This window comes from Cyprinodon tularosa, unplaced genomic scaffold, assembly GCF_016077235.1.
Source record: "Cyprinodon tularosa strain WSP-4 unplaced genomic scaffold, ASM1607723v1 ctg25, whole genome shotgun sequence".
Classification (NCBI taxonomy): Eukaryota; Metazoa; Chordata; class Actinopteri; order Cyprinodontiformes; family Cyprinodontidae; genus Cyprinodon; species Cyprinodon tularosa.
This window is the reverse complement of record NW_024038928.1, coordinates 1,186,875-1,208,087: the sequence shown is the minus strand read 5'-3', so window position 1 is coordinate 1,208,087 and position 21,213 is coordinate 1,186,875. Positions and strand designations below refer to the sequence as shown.

At 38.9% G+C, this 21,213-nt stretch overlaps 1 protein-coding gene across 2 annotated transcripts in view; it reads left to right on the top strand.

Annotated features, from left to right (window-relative positions):
* Positions 1-21,213, top strand: part of glra3 (glycine receptor, alpha 3) — a 94,366-nt gene that overhangs the window by 63,116 nt on the left and 10,037 nt on the right. For both annotated transcript variants that reach the window (XM_038288274.1, XM_038288273.1), the window contains exons 4-7: positions 7,863-8,086; positions 8,697-8,779; positions 18,075-18,212; positions 20,273-20,487. In XM_038288274.1, the coding sequence (XP_038144202.1) occupies positions 7,863-8,086; positions 8,697-8,779; positions 18,075-18,212; positions 20,273-20,487 (660 nt within the window). The remainder of the gene's footprint in view (positions 1-7,862; positions 8,087-8,696; positions 8,780-18,074; positions 18,213-20,272; positions 20,488-21,213) is intronic.

Here is a 21,213-nt window from a genome sequence, read left to right as displayed (position 1 = left end):
TGTGAAAATCAGCCGTGCAAAAGAGGAGACACAAGCCAATTCGCAATACCAGCACCCCTGGCCTTGCGTACTTCAGAGTTCTCCCTGAGGGTTTGACTGCATAGTGCATCCCAACCCACACGAGACCAAAGCGTGCATCAAAGCTGACTTTGGTGAAGTGAATTTCCCACTATTGATTGCTGCATGTGACGCTTTCAAATAAAAAAAGCAGAAACAGGGCAACTATTAAGCTCCTATACTTTGCTTTGATTTTTATAAACATAAAATTCCCTGTAAATCAGCCACAAATTGCAATCACATCGGGGTTTTTTCCCTCTAAACTGAAATCCAATCAATAAATCTCCTCCACAAGCATCGTTTTCTTGATCATTCAAAGGATAATTCGCAACAAAAAGCTAATTTAAATTAAAGATTGGTCAGTAAGGGAAAAGTTTCTGTTAAAGATTTATATTAAATGTTTATACATTTGCTTTCACTATTCTAGATACTTTCTATAGTACTGTCAAATTTCAATTTTGAACAAAGAATAAGTCCCAGGTAATCACTATGTGAATTTTATCTTGAAAGGTGCTCATTGTCATTAAAAAAGGTCTCATTTTTATTCGACAGGAACAGGATTTTTGTTCTTCATTCAAGCACTATTTATTAATCCTTGCAAGAGGGAACAGGTACAGTCTTGTCCCCAGTTTTCTCTCTGTTCTGGTCAGACAAAGGTCAATTTTGTGTCCATCTATCCAGCATGTTCTTGTCATGTTTGGACCTTCTCAACACAAATACAGTAATAGCCATTCAGAATTCCCTCACTTTCCTTGGCTGGTCCCCTACAATTCCTTTTTAAGCATCAATCTTTGTACTAAAATATTATTTATGTCATGATTTGTGGACATTAAGATCTAAAGAGAAAGTGAAAGGGTGGAGTCGGAGTAAAAAAAATATTCATGTCCAGGTGAAGGAGGGGATCACTACAGTCGCTGGAAGTTGGAGCAGAGTCTGCTGCCATTGGACTGGCGTTTGCCTGGGAAGGGACATTTTGACTGGAAGAAGTTCTAGTTGTCATAGTGACGTTTTACTAAAGACATTCTGTGGTTTGGTGTCTCTGCATATTTTGTCTCAATCTGAACTTTTGAGATCCAAAGAGGATTTTCTCCAATCAGCTGAGCCTCCTTAGTTGAAACAAACCAAGTAGGTCTACAATTTCTAGCCTTAAAATGGCCGACCACTCCCCATGATTATCTGTGATTCTCCGCATCAACCTGCTGCAGAGCTGCTTAAAGGAATAGTACACCCAAAACATGATTAGCCTTCATTTTCTACTCACCCCCATGCTGAACAACACTCTGGAGTACTTTTTGATATCTCAAATGCATCTGGAGATCTGGGAGGCTTCTTGCTGTCTGCTGACATTCAAATAATGGAGGTCTATGGCGCCCGAGACAGAAAGGTCCATAAAAGTCCACAAAAAACGTGTCAATATTCCTCCATACTGCTCGTCCAATGTATTCCAAGTGTCCTGAGTGGGTAGCGTCCATAATTTACTCGAAACGAAGTCATTTAGAATGTTTTTAGAGCATAAACAGTAGTGTATAGGATTTCCTAAAAGCGAGTTCACGAGTCTACGGAAACTGCGGCAGACCAAACCAGATAAAAGTGCGCATTCAGCGTCTGCTCTGCCGATAATGCAAGTGTAGAAGAAGAAATGTGCTGTTTACCTGTGCAAAGAAAGAAACAACGAAAGAAAAATGTCTGAGGACTTCAGTGTTGAGGAAGAGCATGAGTTCTTTGCCGAGCTGAATGCGCACTTTCGTCTGGTTTGGTTTGCCGCGGTTTCCGTAGACTCGTGAACGCGCTTTTAGGAAATCCTATACACTACTGTTTAGGCTCTAAAAACATTCTAATTGACTTAGTTTCGAGTAAATTATGGACGCTACCCACTCAGGACACTTGGAATACATTGGACGAGCAGTATGGAGGAATATTGACACGTTTTTTGTGGACTTTTATGGACCTTTCTGCCTCGAGCGCCATAGACCTCCATTTTTGGAATGTCAGCAGACAGCAAGAAGCCTCCCAGATCTCCAGATGCATTTGAGATATCAAAAAAGTACTCCAGAGTGTTGTTCAGCATGGGGGTGAGTAGAAAATGAAGGCTAATCATGTTTTGGGTGTACTATTCCTTTAAGGTATCGGACATGTTTCCTTTATAAATCCTCATAGGGTCAATAAGAACATCCTGCAGCGGTCTGAAATCAAATCTCATTAGGACTCAAGCTTCCAAAGGTGGGCTGGAGGAAACTCTGCCTGGAGACAGCAGGCACCAAGATCTGATTGGCTTACTCCACCCAATGCAGCTTCTCACTGTGGCTTTACTTTACACCTCTATGGAAAACATCTATCTGAGAAATCAAAGTTGATAAAAAGAAATTAAATCAAATGACTTTTCAATTCTTAGGGGCTTCTCTGGCCCCCCCTGATGGTTTCCTTCTGGTGGTCAGAAACTGATTTACAGCAGCAACGCTGCAGATGGAGAAAAGAAGGTCAGGGGTCGTGGCTCGTCAATATATCGGTTCTGTGTTAAAGCTCCTAATCGGACCATCTGAGCTGAGAGCGAATCAGAACATAAACCTCCAGAAATCGGGGAGATGAGGCCTGTGCAGAGTGCAGGTTCTGAGCCATATGTAGCTGAAGGATTAAGACCCTCCTCTCTGCTCACCATCTGTCTCTTCATCTGCTCTGCACTCGTCTAACAAACGCAGCGGTGATGTAACCTTACAACCTCTTCAACGTGCTTTACTGGCAGCAACTGATCTGTAATCAGCTGGAACATCAGAAGATGGGGGACTTTTTCCCTCTCTGGATGCACACAATTAAAATATTTGAAGGAACTCACATGAGATTGCTCTTTTTCTTTGCTGGTCCTAACAGTTACATGAACCGGAGCTAAATCATCTGATGGGATATTTTCTTCATAAATCAGAGGTTTCTGATTTTGCCAGGAAAGGCTGGTTACTGTACCATGGCGGGGGGAAACAACAGGAGATTTGGAGTTCAGTCCTGAATGTTTCCAGCACGCAAACAGATAACCTCACAATCGGCTTAAAGATGAGTTGCTCGGCTCTGTGCAACCTGCCATGCAGCATAAACAGATTTATACTCTCCTCTTTTCATTTGCACGCTCAGTCTCTTCATCCCTGATAATCCACAGTGGTTCTGTGTCTGAGCGGCTCTTTATCAGATGATGCCACAGGTTTAGTGCAGACTGAAACCACTTCCAGTTAATCGCTGCCTTTCAGATACTTCTCATTTTCTTGTCAGTTTCATCCCTGCAGCCAGTTTCTGTTTAACTTTAAAACTTTTCGCTCCTAGATTAGGATGTGTTCTGTTGTGTGACGAGTGGCACGGCTCAGTCGAAGCGCAGAGGGTTGATCAGCCCCAGCTTCAAACAGCTGGGAGCTTCATGTGTGCAGAAGAGAAGGAAGGAGCCCACTGAGGAGGTGAAGCTCAGAGAGTGTTGGACATTCCTATCTGCAGGGTGATTTCAGAACCACTGTTGTGTTAAGTTCTCAAAAAAACAAAAAACAAACAGTAAATGCCAGAACCTTCATGTCCAGCTCAGCTGATTTAATGATTCTAGACATAATACATGTCAATCAGATTTTGATAAAGAACTATTGATCTTTTTTTTTTTTTTGTAAATAAAAAGCACAACACAATCTTCATATCTGTACAACGCTAAATCCTGGATGTATATATTTTTTATGTCATCTCCAACTGTCATGGTACAACTTCACATATCTACCCAGAGTTTGGAGAGCTGTGTGGCTCCTGCCCTCAGGGTCAGCCACTTGGACACACTGCAAAAATGTTCTGAAAATTTCTAAAGAATTCTTAAAATAAGTGTATTTACCCTTAATTTGGGTAGGAAAATAAGATTATTTGCTAATAGAATGAAGATTTCTACCATTAAAATACGATAAATAGTTATTATGCACCCAAAATAAGAGGCTGTGGTTGTTTTTCTCTTATTTTAAATGTAAATTGTCTTTTTCTATTGGCCAAATGACTGTCTTATCTACTCAATAATACATACACTTATTTTAAGAACAAATTACTTTAAATTACTTACATTTTTTTGCAGTGCAGTCAGTATGTCTGTAACCAGTCTTTTCTGATTCCTCCTTGATCCCTTCTGCAGCAAAACTTTGGATCACTGCAAGTGGATGTTTAATGGAAGCTGTGTTTCTGCATCAAGTCATAATGATGTTGGTTTTGTTTTAGTTTTTGAACTAAACTGTAGCCAGTTTTGCTAAATGAGCTGAAATATCCTGATAAATTGTCAAACAATCCCAAACAATTTGGATTGTTGATTTGGAGGTTAATTTAAGTGAAGTCCTTACATTATTATATTACTGAATAGAATCGAATAGAACAGAATAATCCTAATTCAACCCCTAAATCTAAACCAATTAAAGGTCAAGGCTAAAACTTTTTTTAAACCAAATTCATCAATCAAAATAAAATAAGATATTATAGTAGCAGCTGCACTAATCTGTCTGTCGAGAGGGCAAGCCACCTTTTTCTGGTCGATACCAATGGCTTCCAACTTGAAGGAGCTGATCTTCATTCCAGCTACTTGTCACACTGCCGTTAACTGTCCCAGTGCATTTTGTAGCTCTTGACACTTCATAACTCCTATTTAAGAGGAGTTTATAAAGTGTTCACTACATTTAAATCTCTGAACTTTGCAGCATTGTTAACTTTTTCTATAATTTTTTTTTTTTTTTGGCAACAAAATGAGAGAAGCTGGAGTCATAAACAAAAGCCTGATTAATCTTGACCGCTTATAAAGTTCTCCAGCACTAGAACCAGTACTAGTCATAAATATTAAATTCTCTGTGGCGGCATAAGCTTGTCTGCTGGGTACCTGGCAGCGCAGAGCGAAACAGAAAGAGACTGAACAAACTGATGAGGAAGGCCGATTCTGTTCTGGGCTGCACTCTGGACTCGGTGGAGGAAGTGGCTGAGAGGAGGATGCTGTCCAAGCTTACTGTACATCCATCATGGACACCACCTTTCACCCTCTGCTCCAGACTTTACAATAGAGGAGCCAGGGGCGTGCACACATAGACACTAGGTGGTACTAAAGCACTAGGAAGTTTGCCCTCTATCAAAGAAAATGCCCTTTTGAAACTCGTTTTTTTTTTTATTATTATTAATATTATTAAGATTTTACTGAGGTTGGTTTTGAAATGATCTTTTGAAAACCTGAGCCATTAAAAACGACTGAAACAATGCCCCGAAATGACCGACCTACTTGGGCACACCTGACCAGCCTCTCTCTCTTCCTTTGTCACGTGAACTCGCTCGGTCGCCCGCAGGGCATGCCAGATGCGCAGCATCATAGCAGTTCAGTAGCGTCTTCAGATAGCAGGAACGGTCGCTGACAGGCTGCTTCTCCCGTGCCCCATTAGCCAGGTAATATACAGATCAAGCAGAATCATTTTGTTGTGCATTAAAATGTCTCATTCAGCAGCACCAAACACGCATTTTGCCGACTGGTCACCAGATAAACTAGTTGTCTCCTTGTAAGATGCTATTTTACTTTTTATATTTTGTATCCATATTTTTTATCTTAAATGTATACATTAGTCTATTTTATTGCATGACGTATACCCACAGTTTTTAGATATTTTTATAATTTTATTTACCTATTCCATATTATATGTTTCATGTTGCACGATTGTACCATAAAAAATTCCTAGTTTGTGAACTCCTTCACTAACAATGGCAATAAACCTGATTCTGAAAATTTTACACTGTAGCTCAAGTCAATGACAGATAACGTGAGGACGACCACATAGGCTACAAATAATGTTGGTAGAGTTTGCAATTGCAAATCTACGGAAGAGGATTAGGGCCACTGAAAAAAAAATAAGTTAACTGATTTTTAAATTTTATTTCAGTTTAGTATGGGAAAAAAGTCAGAATGCTGACTTTAATCTCATAATTCTAACTTTTTTCTCATAATTCTGACTTTTTGCTGAGAATTCTGACTTTTTGCTCAGTATTCTGACTTTAATCTCAGAATTCTGACAATAAAAAAGTCAGAATTCTGACTTTTTTCCCATGTAAAACTGAAATAAAATTTAAAAATCAGTTAACTTTTTTTTTTTCAGTGGCCCTAATCCTCTTCTGTACAAATCTATGTGTTAAGACAAATATTTTCTGTTGTATAGGTTTTGTTAGGCAACATAAATTAACACATTTTGGTCTCTTTATTGTCTTAATTGTATATTGATTTAGTAATTGCAGCACAATGCCAAGAAAGGAGGGTTAATCATATTGAAAAACCATAAAAGCTGTTCACATTTTATTTTTAAGTGGTTTGTGCAGCAGGTATTAAAATAGCTATTATTTTGTAGGCTACCATAAGTCAGATCCACGTGACAAGTCTTCCAGTCATGTTGCCCTAATAGCCCATTATTTAAACTAATGTGGCATATTTGTTAAAGCTATTATTATTATTATTATTATCATTATTATTATTATTATTGTCATGATGGTTATTATTAATATATTGTAGCCAGTCACAGCAGGGAAGCTCTATACCATCAACATATAACAGGACAGGAGATGAGGAAGAGTTCAGGGAAGACACAGAGACAGAAAAAGACCAGGATGAGGGAGAACAGGGAGATGAGCCAGATGAAAGAAGTATGCTTTAGTCTGTTCTGTTGGTGATGTGACTTTTTTCCATTGAAAACTCACGTTTAGAGAATGTTACAAATAAAAGTCAAATTTCATTCAACATGCGTTTATTTTTTTTTATAATTAAGTGTTACACGTGCGCTAAAAAGTGCCCTCCCCCCCTCCTGAGCACCTGCCCCCCAAAATGTCTGTGCACGCCTCTGAGAGGAGCTAAGCAGGTCCTTTAGCGAAAGACTTTTACACCCTGTTTAGAAATAGGAGCGCTACCGCAGGTCATTCATTCCTGCTGCCACCAGACTCTACAGTGAGACACCACAACAGCAATAACTTGTACAATGTATAATGTGCAATTTACCATTTGATATCCTGTGAAATAACCTGTTTCTCTACATTTAACACCAGGTGCAATAACTATATATATATAATTATAAATATCCATCCATATAAATACCCATATAAACACCCTGTGCTACTATAAAGTATGGAAGCTCATTGGTAGAATTCCCTTATGACAGAAAGAAGTCCACGATTCACACCATTTTATCATCCGGAGGGGGGAAACATTTAATTGCAAAACCGAATTCATACAGCTGTCTTAAAAACTTCATACATTCAGCAATGCATTGTCACGTCTCAGTTATAATTCCCCCAACCTTCAGTCGGTTCAGGCTGCATTTATAGTTTCCACATCGCATTACGTAACTGCACATGCATAGGAATATCATGTCGAAAGCTTACTGGAATTGACGTGGGCTGGTTGGCGTCCAAGTCACTCCGACCCTCAAAGAATGTTTATACAGATGTTCTCTGTTTATGCCAAACTTCCTCATACATCATCTAATTGCGTACGAATAAGGCATTAGGGACTTTATTATTGCTAAGACTCATACTTGAACATGTACTGTTTTGTTGCTAAGTAAGTAAAAAAAAAAAAAGCTTTCATATGGGGATGCATTTTATATACCACATGCTCCTTTTTCTTCTTTAGGCACCTTCTTTTTCTTTGACTATTTGAGCTGATGTAACTAGTAAATTTCTCCACTGTGAGATCGATAAAGTCAATCAAACAATCAATCAATCAATTCATTTAACCAATCATTTTTATCCAGACCATGTTCTTTATGCAAATTGATCTGTTGATAACCCTTTCTCTTCAGGATTACCGTGTAAACATCTTCCTCCGCCAGCAGTGGAACGACCCCAGACTCGCTTATGCAGAGTACCCCGACGACTCCCTGGACCTGGACCCATCCATGCTGGACTCCATCTGGAAACCAGATCTGTTCTTTGCCAACGAGAAGGGAGCCCACTTTCATGAAGTCACCACAGACAACAAACTGCTCAGGATATTTAAGAACGGCAACGTTCTGTACTCTATAAGGTGAGTTCTGCTTCAGGTTGGGATTAGGAGATAGAACAGAAGACTGTAAAATTACATTAGTAAATCCTAGTTTTCTTTACTTTTAATGTTAAAGAGCAGCACAGTGTTTTTTCATCTTAAACATATACAAATCCTGAATGTTTTCATATCCTGCTGGAAACAGGTCCATATGCACCAGCTGCTTTATTAATAAGTATTCTGCTCTGTTGTTATGATTCAACACCTCAATGGTGAATCCATGAAACAATAAAAGAAGGAATATTATTTTATCAGGCTGCATTTTAAATTTTCATCTTTTGTGTCAGCGCCGGATCAACATGCATGATTACCCAAACGCAGAGCACAGCGACCCGTGCAGACTAGAATATCATACAACACATTAACCACCCAACGGCTTTTCTGGGAACACAGGAAATAAATCAGACTAAATTAACATTTTAAATACGTTTAAAAAATTCAAGGAAAAGTTAACATTTACATCCCTGAAGGTTATTTGAACAGTTACTTTGTCTTTGACACCTGAGTCTGGATCAATCTGTTTTATAGCAGCTTAATTCGAGCCCCTCACTGCCTTTAACCTCCACTCTCCTAAAATGTTCTTTGCCTTCAGGCTGACTCTAACTCTGTCGTGTCCCATGGACCTGAAGAACTTCCCGATGGACGTCCAGACGTGCATCATGCAGCTGGAGAGCTGTGAGTCCTGCAGAAACACTCAGACTGTCTCAAATGTAAATCAAGATAAAAGTAGCTGCTGTCTAAAGTCCCATCATGTCATGGAACCAATGAAGCAAATGCTGACGTACCTCTTTAAGAACCCAGTTGGATTCACACATGCTGGAGTGACTCATTTATTCTCCATCCAATCAAAGTTTGTTTTTTCCTGCTGTTTGCAGACGTCTCCAGCCCCCCTGCCCTGCAGTATGACCCCTGTTTAGACCTGCTTCTATATTTCTCCATGTGAGGCACAGCTTATTTTTAACACTCCGTTTGTGCAGCATCACAGTGACTCCTTCATAAAAGACCAGACGATTTTGGTTATGAAAGGATCAGAGCTGTTTATACACACAATGGAGACTTTAGCTAGAGGGATAACCCTGCAAGGCCCTGCAAACACGACATCCGACTAGATGTTTTAATTGATAAAAATTAAATTATCATCACTATGAACCTAATCCATTATAACAACACTAAATGTGCAGAAATGTACTTTTAAACATAGATGTTTCTCTGATTATGAAATTATGTAATACATAAATAATAAATTAATAATTTTTTTATTTATTCTGTACATTTCCATCCATTTTCCGTCACGCTTATCCAAAGCGGGGTCGTGAGGGGTGCCAGTGCCTATCTGCCTACCTGTGTACGGGGGAGAGGCAGGGTCCACCCTGGACAGGCGCCAGTCCATCGCAGGGCAGCTCAGGCCCCGTCCACACGAAGTCAAAACGAACACGAAACGCTAATATTTTCCAGAACGTTTGTCGTAAAGACGGAGACGTAAAAATAGATGTGATCGTCCACACGAATGCATGAAAACGCTGCAAAATGTATGCCAGGCCTGTAAGTGGCGCTGTGGTGCCAAAGCAAAAATAGGCGACGAAATGTTGGGCACGCGCACTAATATTTATACATGGTTGCCCTGCGGGTCCATTTTCGTGGTTCAGTCAAATTCAGGTGCTGAACTATGTCGTCGATATTGCTCTGTTCTTCCTGGAGATATTCCAGCAGAAGAAGATTCTGCTGTAAGCCCGACAGCAGGGTGAGTAGCATGAGCAGCAACCATTCAACACAGTACGGCGCCATTGTTGTTGTGATACTGTGTTGCGCATGCGTGTTTAGAGGCGACGCTATGACGCATGCGTGTAAAAAAAAACATGCGGTTAGAGCTTAAAGATGGAAACGCAAAAATGGTGTTTCAAAATCTTCCCACTCTGAAGGCTGAATAAAAAAAAGATTATTTACAGACCCCCGAAACGCCGGCTTCGTATGGATGAGAGGCTGGTTTGGTGAAAAATTTGCGCGTTTAGGCCAGGGTTTGGCTTCGTGTGGACGGGGCCTTAGTCTTTACATTTCAAAAAAATTTTATTTCAGTTCTTTTCCCAGATATATTTTTTATTTTGTTTACAGATTAGCTTTTTTTATTGTGTTGGGGCGGGCTTTCCTCTGGAGTGAGGAGCAAAGAAGCATTTCTATTGGTCAGCTGGATGTTAGCAACAACCTTTTTATTGGGCTTGAAGTAAAGAGAATGTGGTTTGTAAAATGCTGTTTGAAACGAATTCAACTTTTAAAACTAAATCTGAGAAAAAAGATTTGAAAAAGAAACATCTGAACGTATAAAATAACAAAAAAAAGAAAGTTAGAAAAAAATAAATATGAAAGAAATGTATCAAACAAAACACCACAGTTATTCTTAGGTTTTATTTCTGAACTTTTTTTCCAGATTTCTATTATAACTCATTGCATGAATTAATAATGGAACATCATTAATTCCATTCCAAACCCTCTGACCCCCAGCAGCTGGCAAACCAGGTTAAGTATCTTACTGAAGGGAACCGGGGTCGAGACGGATGGAGTGGGGGCTCAAAGCAGCGCCCCACAGGTTACAGGAACAGCTTAAAGTCCTACCAGATCTAACAGAACAGATGCTTCATCTATCCAAGAGGAAAAAGTCAGTAGTCTGAACTGTTCAGGGAAATCTAAACGTCTCATTTCTGGGGTTTTGAACCACAGGAAGGGGATTGGGTCTCAGGGAAACCCCTTTGGAACCAGAGCTGCATGGAGATCAGTATGATGAGCAGGGAAGCGATGCCTGACGGAGCGTGTTGGATCTGTGTGCGCTGAGAGCAAAGAGCTGTGAAAGAAGCATGTTCAGCTTTTTCTCCATGCATTAAACGCTCAGTTTCACAAACCCAACAGTGCACATCTAAGCAAACCACAGGACAGATCTTCATCTCACAGCCTCACCACAGTAACCTCTGAAAAGAAATCTACAGTTAGACATTAATGTACATTTTGAAATGTAGGATTTCATGAAAAAAACAACACATACTTTTGCCACGTTTGAATCCCCCAGAGCGAATGTGTCTATGCACAAATTCTAAATCAAATGTGTTGGTTTTAAGGGGAATTTCACCAAATTCAAAGCACATTTAATGTGAAACTGAAAAAAACTGTATGAAATATTTAAAACTGAACTATTAAGCATTAAGAATATATTTAACTTTTTTTATAGTTCAGTTCTCGAATTCAGTTTCAATTCTCGCATTCAGATGTTTCCTTGCCACACATCCAGGTCCTTGAGAAAGACCGGCGTAATCGGACACAGATTCACATCATGTCAAATAACAAGCAGCAAAAGTCTCAGGTTTGAATTAAATTTATTCCATACATAAGAAGCTTCAAGTAATCAAATGTCTTTGTGTATCTGGGCATATAAGGGTTGTGGTTCTATCCAATAATACAGTACATACCAGTGGCTGCTACTTTAGTATGACACTGATTTTATGACATATTTTTTCACTTTTTTGAACCTGTCAAATGTGGAACAATTCTTCACTGAAGAAGTTTAAAAGGTGTTCTGTCCTGCACAAATTAGGATGTCTGGTCACCCTCATGTGGAGCCATAAATATTGTAAGATCTGTTGGACACTATGCTAATCTAGGGTCCTAAGCTGAGAAAAACATATAGCATTGCTGTTACAATCAGGGTCTGATTTGTTTAACTGATGCTTCTCATGCAGCTGGGCAATTTATTAATAACCTGAGCGTTTTGCTTCTGGTCATTTCCCTGATGTCATCAACCAAGCTCCACTTTTCCAAGTCTAAATACAGCTACATAGCTGCAATCTGTGTTTGATTAGAAGAAAGAAAAAAAAAATCTGAATTTTGCAATTGAAATTAAATTCCAGCTCTGAAAGAGAAAAAAGTTAGTTATTTTCAAAGTGAAAAAATATAATCTCAAAACAAATTTGTCCAGTTTAATATCATTGAATACATTTATATCCAGTTCTCACATCATCCACCCATCAATCCATTTTCCGTCACACTTATCAAGATGGGTGCTGGTGCTTATCTCCAGCTGTCTAAAGGCGAGAGGCGGGGTACATGCTGGACAGGTCGCCAGTCAATCACAGAGCAACACAGAGACAATCATTCACCCCTAAGGAGAATTCAGAGAAGCCAATAAACCTAACAGCAGAGATGGGAAGTAATAAAGTACAAATACTTCGTTACTGTACTCAAGTAGATTTTTCTGATATTTTTACTTTACTTTACTACTTATTTTTATGGCGACTTTTTACTTCTACTTCTTACATTTTTACACAAATATCTGTACTTTTTACTCCTTACATTTAAAAAAATTGTCTCGTTACTTTAGTTTTGAATCATTTCAATTAAGTTACCGTTATTATTTTTCACGTCATCAATACCAAATTCAATCTAATTGGATGGGAATCTACGTTGCATTTGACGCAGCACTACAAGATGAATCGACAGATTCGGCGGTATTCATTCGCGACAAATCATTGCAGCTTGGTGGCGGTGGCGTTAGCATAGTAGCATGGACGACGAGATGATTGAAAATGAACACAACGGAGATCTAGTCCTATTGGCAGACATCCATTTAAAATGTAGGCAACGGCATGAAAAAAGTGGTTTCTACTTTTACTTTTATACTTTAAGTAAATTTACAAGCCTGTACTTTGTTACTTTTACTTGAGTAAAGAAGTTTAATCAGTACTTCCACTTTTACCAGAGTATTTTTTAACACAATTATCTGTACTTTTACTCAAGTACGGAAAGTGAGTACTTTTGCCATCTCTGCCTAACGGTCATTTTTTTGGACAGTGGGAGGAAGCCGGAGTACCCAGAGAGAACCCACGCATGCTCAGGGAGAACATGCCAACTCCATGCAGAAAGACCCCAAGGCCAGGAATCAAACCCGCAAACTTCTTGCTTCAAGGCAGCAGTGCTACCCACTGCACCATTGAGCAGACGAATTAATACATATTTTTAGTTCCACATTATTAAATACATTTTATTCAGTTTCACATTATCAAATATGGCTTATATTTTGTGAAATTTACTTTCAAAATTTGGAAGTTTGCATGTATTGATTTTCTTTGGTTAATTCCAATTCTGTTTCTGATGGTACAAGTTTCATGTGATACTTAAATCTCAATAAACAATTTTAGTTTTAGTCTGAAACCATGTCACTTTACTCTTTTCTAAAAGGATTTATAAGAGGATAATTTTCTGAGCGCAGCTCTTAATGGAATGCTCTGGATTAGATGATGCAAGTTTTTCTAAGGCCAGTCCTGATACCGTTTATTCTGACATCATTTTAAGCTGAATCTTGAAGCCATTATGCTTTCTCTACTTCCATTTCCATTATAAAAATTGCACAATGAAAACAAATGTTAGACAATTCTCCATTCAAAAAACGATAGGGTTAGGGTTAACATAAACAATGGATAGCAGATGGAGGCCAGAGCTCCATATGATCCCCAATCATGGCTGCAGAAGGTACTGATGAATAATTATATTGATTCAAGACTAAAACAATAAGCCAAGCAATGTATCGGTCTGTCTCTACTGTGAGTGATACTAGCACTACATGTTATTCTGATTCAAATCAATCCATTACAAAAGTATGGATAGAGTTGGTGGAGGATCTTGATGAGGAGGTGTTGCTTCCTCTGAAGAAGATTGTTTGGTTCTAAAAACATCTGAAACTTTTTAAGAAGCTGCAGGCATCTCTCTCTGTTTTGTTGTTTTTCATCTTGGTTTAAAAAACAACAACTTTTTTTTCACTTCAGGATTTATCTCCAGAAACAGGACAGCGTGCATCCTTAATGCATGGCTGTAGGCCTGTACCAGCACCACCCGCTGGTTTCTGCTTTCACCTGGAAGCCCTGCAGAGCTCTGCCTGCACGTCAGCATACTCACCCTTTGGTTGGTAACTTGAACAGGTCAGCGGCATCTGAGGGAGGAACTATTTCTTCCTCTGTTTGCCCAGAGCATTGCATCAACATCACAAAGAACATGTTTGTATTTTCTAGCTGCAGAGATTTTACTGAATGCAGGCAGTGGCACGGGAAGGGGGGTGCTGCGGGGGCTGCAGCCTCCCTCGTCATAGCATCAGCCCCCCATGGTGGGGGGCTGTGGAGTAACATAATATTGTACTTAAAAACATGAAATTATTTATGTATTTATTTTTTAAAAGACTGTGTTTGATATGGGATTAAAATGATGGGCTGTGTATCAGATATAAACTAATGATTCATTATTTTAATATTTCATAAAAAACTAGGCTACTCCCCCGGAAGCTTCCGCCACCTCACATTCGTTTAGGCATGGCTAGCAATAGGCAGCAGAAACGTATTTCTAAATATTTCGAGGTAAGAAATGGTTTTAATTCCCCTATACTGCCGCATTTAGCGTTATTTATGTGCCTATTCGTCTTAGTCCTGTGGCTGAAGAAGTCTACGCTAGAATAAGGCTGCATATCACTAAATTTTATGTCTGTATTAAGCTATTTAGTGATAAAATATGAAATTAGTTAATTTTTTTTTTGTGTGTGTTTTTTGTTTCAGATATGAAATCATTCCCCCATATCCATAGTTGAATGGACTTTCAAGACGTTCAATGCTCAGTTTAGGCTAAATTTAGGCCATGTTTCATTCAAGTATTCCTGATCCTCTTGATTGGGAGCTGTTGTTTGTTTTGAATGATTAAAAGAGAAGAAATAAAGTTTAAAATGTTCATGCTTTGTTCCGATGCATTTTAAATGGCAGTTTTTGGCGACAAATGTAGGCCTACAATATTATGTTAAAAACGTCAGTCACAGCCCTCAACATAATGACGTCATGTGTTTTCCAACCCAGCCATCAGCCCCCCTCGCTTGAAACAGCTTCCAGCGCGCCTGAATGCAGGACTCAGTGAGTGGGAATCAAACCACTTTCCTTTAGTGCTGCACATCTCAGGTTCAGACAGTTTATGTCTTTCCACCTGGTTTATGTTCATGATAAAAATTCTAAAATACACAGAATTTTGATTCTGAGGTTTATATTGATAAATCAGGAGTTTAAAGTTGGGAGGTTTTATTGTAGGCCACCATTAAAGGTTCTCTGTCACAAGTTAGTGTGTGATATAAGACTCAATACTGGATGGAAAACAAGACAAAGAGATATCAACTGCAAAGTTAGCAAAGATAAAGCCATGTTGTGGGGCTGTGTGATGCTTTAATCCTGCAGACAGATGGTCACAGACTATCCAGAACAGAAATGGGTAACTGAAAGGCCAGAGGCCTGCAGGGTGCAGCATGAACTCAGTGAAAAGCTGAGGAGATCAGTCTCATCCAAGTCTGGCATTGTGAGAAAATATCAAAATTAAGGAGGAGCCCTCATGGGATTTTCTTGTTTGAACAACAGTAAGAGCTCACACAAAATTGTAGCCACTTTCACTTCTTGACGCCAAACACCAAACTCAACAATTTATTATTTTAAATATTCAATTCTCAGGTGATGAAATCTTTACCAAATGTGAACCTCATTTCAAGAACCATCCATTAAATATTTTTTTAAGGATTCTATAACATTATTTGGCAGAACAAGCAGTTCCTCGCTTAACTAGAGAGTGGCAGCAGTGACCAATCACAGCTTTAGTATCGGACACAAAAAGTCCAGAAGTACTATACTGAAGGCAAAAATACAGGAACGGTGAGCTATGCTTCACTGGAAGTCTCGATCTGCTGGTCAAACAAGAAAGCAGAGTGAATGAAGAAGTTGAGAACAGAACAAACACCTGAGGCTGCAGACATATGATGTGCTTTATTTATAAAATTATTAAGGGATTTTAAGGAAATTGTTACCAAAGGTGGACCTAAAGGAAGAATTTTTTAAAATTTGGTAACGATCCAGATTGTGTGCGAGTTTTATCCATAGGTGTAGATCACAATTGGGGAGTGTTGGCATAGGGGTTAGAGCAACGAGCTTGAGCTCTGAGAAAGTTGTAAGTACCTTGTTACCTGGTTCGACCCCACAGCCTGCACTCTGACTCCTTGAGCAAGACCCTTAACCCTACACTGCTACACGTATGCCGCACAATTGCAGCCCACTGCTCCCCAAGGGGATTGGTTAAATGCAGAGAGTGAATTTTGTTGCTCACTACTTGTGATGGTGTAATGACTATAAAGTTGAATTCTATATTGAGCAAAATTTGCTGCTTAGCAGAAGTCTGAGCTCTGCAGGCGCCTTTCTAGTATTAAAAGACACTGTAATCAGCCAGATAAAATCCATCATCTAGATTTTATTACCAAACTGTACAGATTGCTGATAAATTTAATATTATTTATATTTTAAAAGATACAATTACAAATACTTTGGGTCAAACCGATATTGACAAATCATGCTATATAATAGAGAATAAAATTATAAAAGTGAAAGAATAAATGTAAGTAAAGCTTCATGTATATTGGTTGGATTTCTCTCAAATAATTTGAATCATTATGAGAAACACAAATTTTGGCCACCCTCTCTCTTTAGGGCAGGTCTGGGGCCCCTCACACCTGCCATTGAGCAAAACCTACTGTTGTAGGAAAACCTGCTGTTGTCTGAAAACCTTATATACACAAGCATATGCTTGCATATACAACACAGGCATTTGGATCCAGGTGTTCACAGATGGACAATGCAAAGCTGCAGTTTCAAACTTATATAGGTCAACATACTAGGGATGCATGATATAATTGGCCCACTATCGGTATCGGCCTGTATCGGCCTTAAAACTGAATATCGGACATCGGCCACCCCACCGATATTTAACCCGATATTTGGTCAGCTTCTGAGTTTCTAAAGTCAAAAAAAAAATAAAAAATACTACTTCTTCTTCTTCCTCAAAAACTTCTTTTTTACAGACTTAAAAACGTCTAAAGACGAGGGTAAAAATATTGATACATTAAAATATCACAATATCTTCATATGCTGATATATTGCCATTTAAAAACACCATATCAATCTCTTTTACTAATGAAATATTGCTATATGTCATCGTTATGCTACGAAATCCCCCGAAAATTCACAAAATTTTGCCATATTTTTATATGTTGATATATTGACGCGGTATCGATCTATTTTACAAACAAAATCTCACAAGAATTTGCAAAATATCATGAGAGTTTGTAACAGAACGATGAAATTTCAAGAGATTTTGAAAGTAAAATAGATCGATACCGCATTTTTAAAAATCGATTTGATATCAGCATATGAAAATATATTTGAGTATATTATTTTTCAAAGTGTCAGAAATGGATAACAGAACTGCTATTTTCATTGACTACCATACCATACCATACCAACTTTATTTATGAAGCACTTATGAACTACTTATTTTTGTCGAGCTTCAACATCGGTATCGATATCGGTTATCGGCTACATGAGTTTTAAAATATCGACATATCGGATATCGGCCAAAATCGCGATATCGTGCATCCCAACAAAATGCAATCGTATTCAAAGGTTTCCATACATGTATTTACTGCTTGGCCATGGAATACTTCTTTTGTCATGTCTGAAGTATTGTTTGATGTGTTTTTTGTCCCATCTTTTCCTTCTCAATTCTTCCAGTATGGTCCTAGAAGAGTCTCAGTATGCACAAATACACAGCACAAAATCCATGCACCCGCAGGACAAGATATAAAAATGCACACATTAGATCGACATATGCACGGTGTGTGAATGTGTGGATCTTATCCTGTGTATTGGTGGATATTGAGACTCTTATAGTTCCATAATCCACTTCCAATAAGGTTTCATACACAGTTTACGAGCAGAATCTGATGGCAACGGCAATGATGGTCTACTTGTGAAAGCAAATCTGTTAGGACTGCTATGCAGCATCGGTACACCTGTTCTCAGTACAATGTTGGCAAACGGGACACATCAAAAATATGTATTGGTTTGATCTGTTTGTTTTGCCTTTTTTCCAGTCGGTTATACCATGAACGACCTGATCTTCGAGTGGCAGGAAAATGGCCCGGTCCAGGTGGCAGAGGGCCTCACGCTCCCACAGTTTATCCTCAAAGATGAGTCGGACCTAAGATACTGCACCAAGCACTACAACACCGGTAAACACACACAAACACACAGCCCAGGGCGTCTGGACATAGGTAACACTCTCAGAGCCAAACAGCTGCCATGTTTCATCAGTCCTGTTGGTGCCGCCGGCTGTGAGGAGGAGAGGCGTCCAGTAGAATGATTTTATTAGATGCGATCAGAACGCAGAGATCGGGCCAGCGTGGATGAGGTGTTGGTGACCTCTAGCCTTTTATGGTATCAGCGACAGTTTGGTTCTGCAATTATTTAGACAAGCAGCGCTGGTTTCACTTGTCAGTTGGAAGAGGTCCAGCAGGACCATCAGCTCTGCTCAGGCAGAAAGCAGCAGGAGGTTCTGCCTCGGTCACAAATGGTTTCATCCTGTTTGTTAAAAACACCTGCAGCTACAAACGGGAGCTTAACCAACCCTCAGAAACTTAGATGACTCAGTCTGAAAAAAACAAAAACAAAAAAAAGGATCCTCAGGTAAAATAATTTATCAGAACGTTGTGGATCAGACCTGCAACTTCATTTAGAATCACATACAGCATGCCTGTCTGATGCTCTGTATAGTTTATGCTGCTTCTTTCACTGATCAGTAACTCGTAGATCTATAAACGTTTTATTTTATTAACTATGACTGAATTAAGATGTGAAAAAAATGTTTTCAGAATTCAGCAAACTGAAAAGAATGTTTAATCAGTCCCTAAAGAGCAACAGACATGAAACTGTTTAGTTTGTATGAAGTCAGAATTCACCAAAAGTGCACATGCATAATAAATATTGATATTATTAAATATTGAGCAGTTTTAGTTCAAACACGCACATAAACTACTCTCCATGTACATTTTGAGAGATATATGCTCATTGATTTAAAACCATGATCCCCTACATCTCAAGCATCAGCCTATGCTCCTTCTCTTGTAGATCCTCTCCTACTTACCTGTGAACTTGTTTCTCTGTGCTAATGTCAACTTTTCTCACTTTGTGGGTGAAACAAACTTAAGAAAGTAAGCTACCTGTGATTAGTTATTTTTCAAGATATCTCAGCTCTACTGTTCCCTTCATAGTAGCAGCTAGTAATAAACAGAGATGGCAAAAGTACTCACTTTCCATACTTGAGTAAAAGTACAGATACTTGTGTTAAAAAATACTCTGGTAAAAGTGGAAGTACTGATTAAACTTCTTTACTCAAGTAAAAGTAACAAAGTACAGGCTTGTAAATTTACTTAAAGTATAAAAGTAAAAGTAGAAACCACTTTTTTCATGCCGTTGCCTACATTTTAAATGGATGTCTGCCAATAGGACTAGATCTTTGTTGTGTTCATTTTCAATCATCTCGTCGTCCATACTACTATGCTAACGCCACCGCCACCAAGCTGCAATGATTTGCCGCGAATGAATACCGCAGAATCTGTCGATTCATCTTGTAGTGGTGCGTCAAATGCAACGTAGATTCCCATCCAATTAGATTGAATTTGGTATTGATGACGTGAAAAATAATAACGGTAACTCCATTGAAATGATTCAAAACTAAAGTAACGAGACGATTTTTTAAATGTAAGGAGTAGAAAGTACAGATATTTGTGTAAAAATGTAAGGAGTAGAAGTAAAAACTCGCCATAAAAATAAGTAGTAAAGTAAAGTAAAAATATCAGAAAAATCTACTTGAGTACAGTAACAAAGTATTTGTACTTTGTTACTTCCCATCTCTGGTAATAAATGTGAATAATATAAGTGAAAATATTGAATCTACTTATGCATAAAAGAAACCTACATGGTATGGGGCCTCATGGTATTAAATCTGCACACATAAAACATTCAGAATATGTGTGGGGATTAGTTTACGTGTTTGAACTGTTCTTAACTGTTCGTTGGAACATGAATTAATTGTGTGCTTTTTTTGGCAGAACTCTGACTAAATAGCTTCTGACCCAGATTGATCGTGTTTACCGAAGCTTTTGGGACATTTTTATCCTATTCTAGTTTAGACCAGATTCTTACATCTTCTAATGAAGCCACTTTTTTAATTAAAAGGTCAGTTCAGATAAATCTCAAAGGAATTGTCCAATTATAACCTGATGCGTTTTAGGTAAATTCACCTGCATCGAGGTGCGTTTCCACCTGGAGCGACAGATGGGTTACTACCTGATCCAGATGTACATCCCTTCTCTGCTTATCGTTATCTTGTCCTGGGTTTCATTCTGGATCAACATGGACGCTGCCCCGGCGCGGGTGGCACTTGGCATCACCACCGTGCTGACGATGACCACGCAGAGCTCTGGGTCCAGGACGTCACTACCTAAGGTCTGTCAGGGTTCGGGGCTTGTGCAGGTTTTCTCCAGGTTATGTTGTTCTTTCGCAGCCAACTCCTCAAGAAGACTCCATCTTAGGAAGAGAACTTCAGGACAGTTCCTAGCTGGATTCATCACTTGGGGGTTAGGAGATAGAAAGGAGACAATGACAAAACATTTTCAGTCTGCTTCATCACCTGTAACGAGATGAAAAAAGAACAGCACAACCAAAAGACATGGTACGAGACATACAATAAAGCAACACCTTGAAACTATCGCTAAAGTAATATTATTAAGTCTGACATGTACTCTGTGTTACCTGAAGATATGAATGTGGGCTTTCTGTATTTTCATGCATTCTGAGTTATTATTTGTAAATGCTTTAAAGCGAGTTTTTAGAGTCTAAACCTGGCTCAAAATCTATATTTACCTCGGATGTGTATTACATATTTCCACAAGTTTACCCATATGTACCATACTTGTATCAAATCACTCTTGAACCAGAGTCAGAATTTACATTTCTAATTGAATCCTTTTTTAAATTATTTTAGGAATGTGCATCAGCATAAAGGTTATTTACACATGAATGGTGCAATCAGTGGTTAGGGAAGAGGACGCCAGGGCGGCAGAAGCTTGGTTTGGTGTAGAAGGCTTCCAGCCGTACATGTTTGAGCCCTTGCCTCGCAACACTGCCAGTTCTGTTAGCTCTACGCCTGCTGAAGACACAGACGTCCATCCC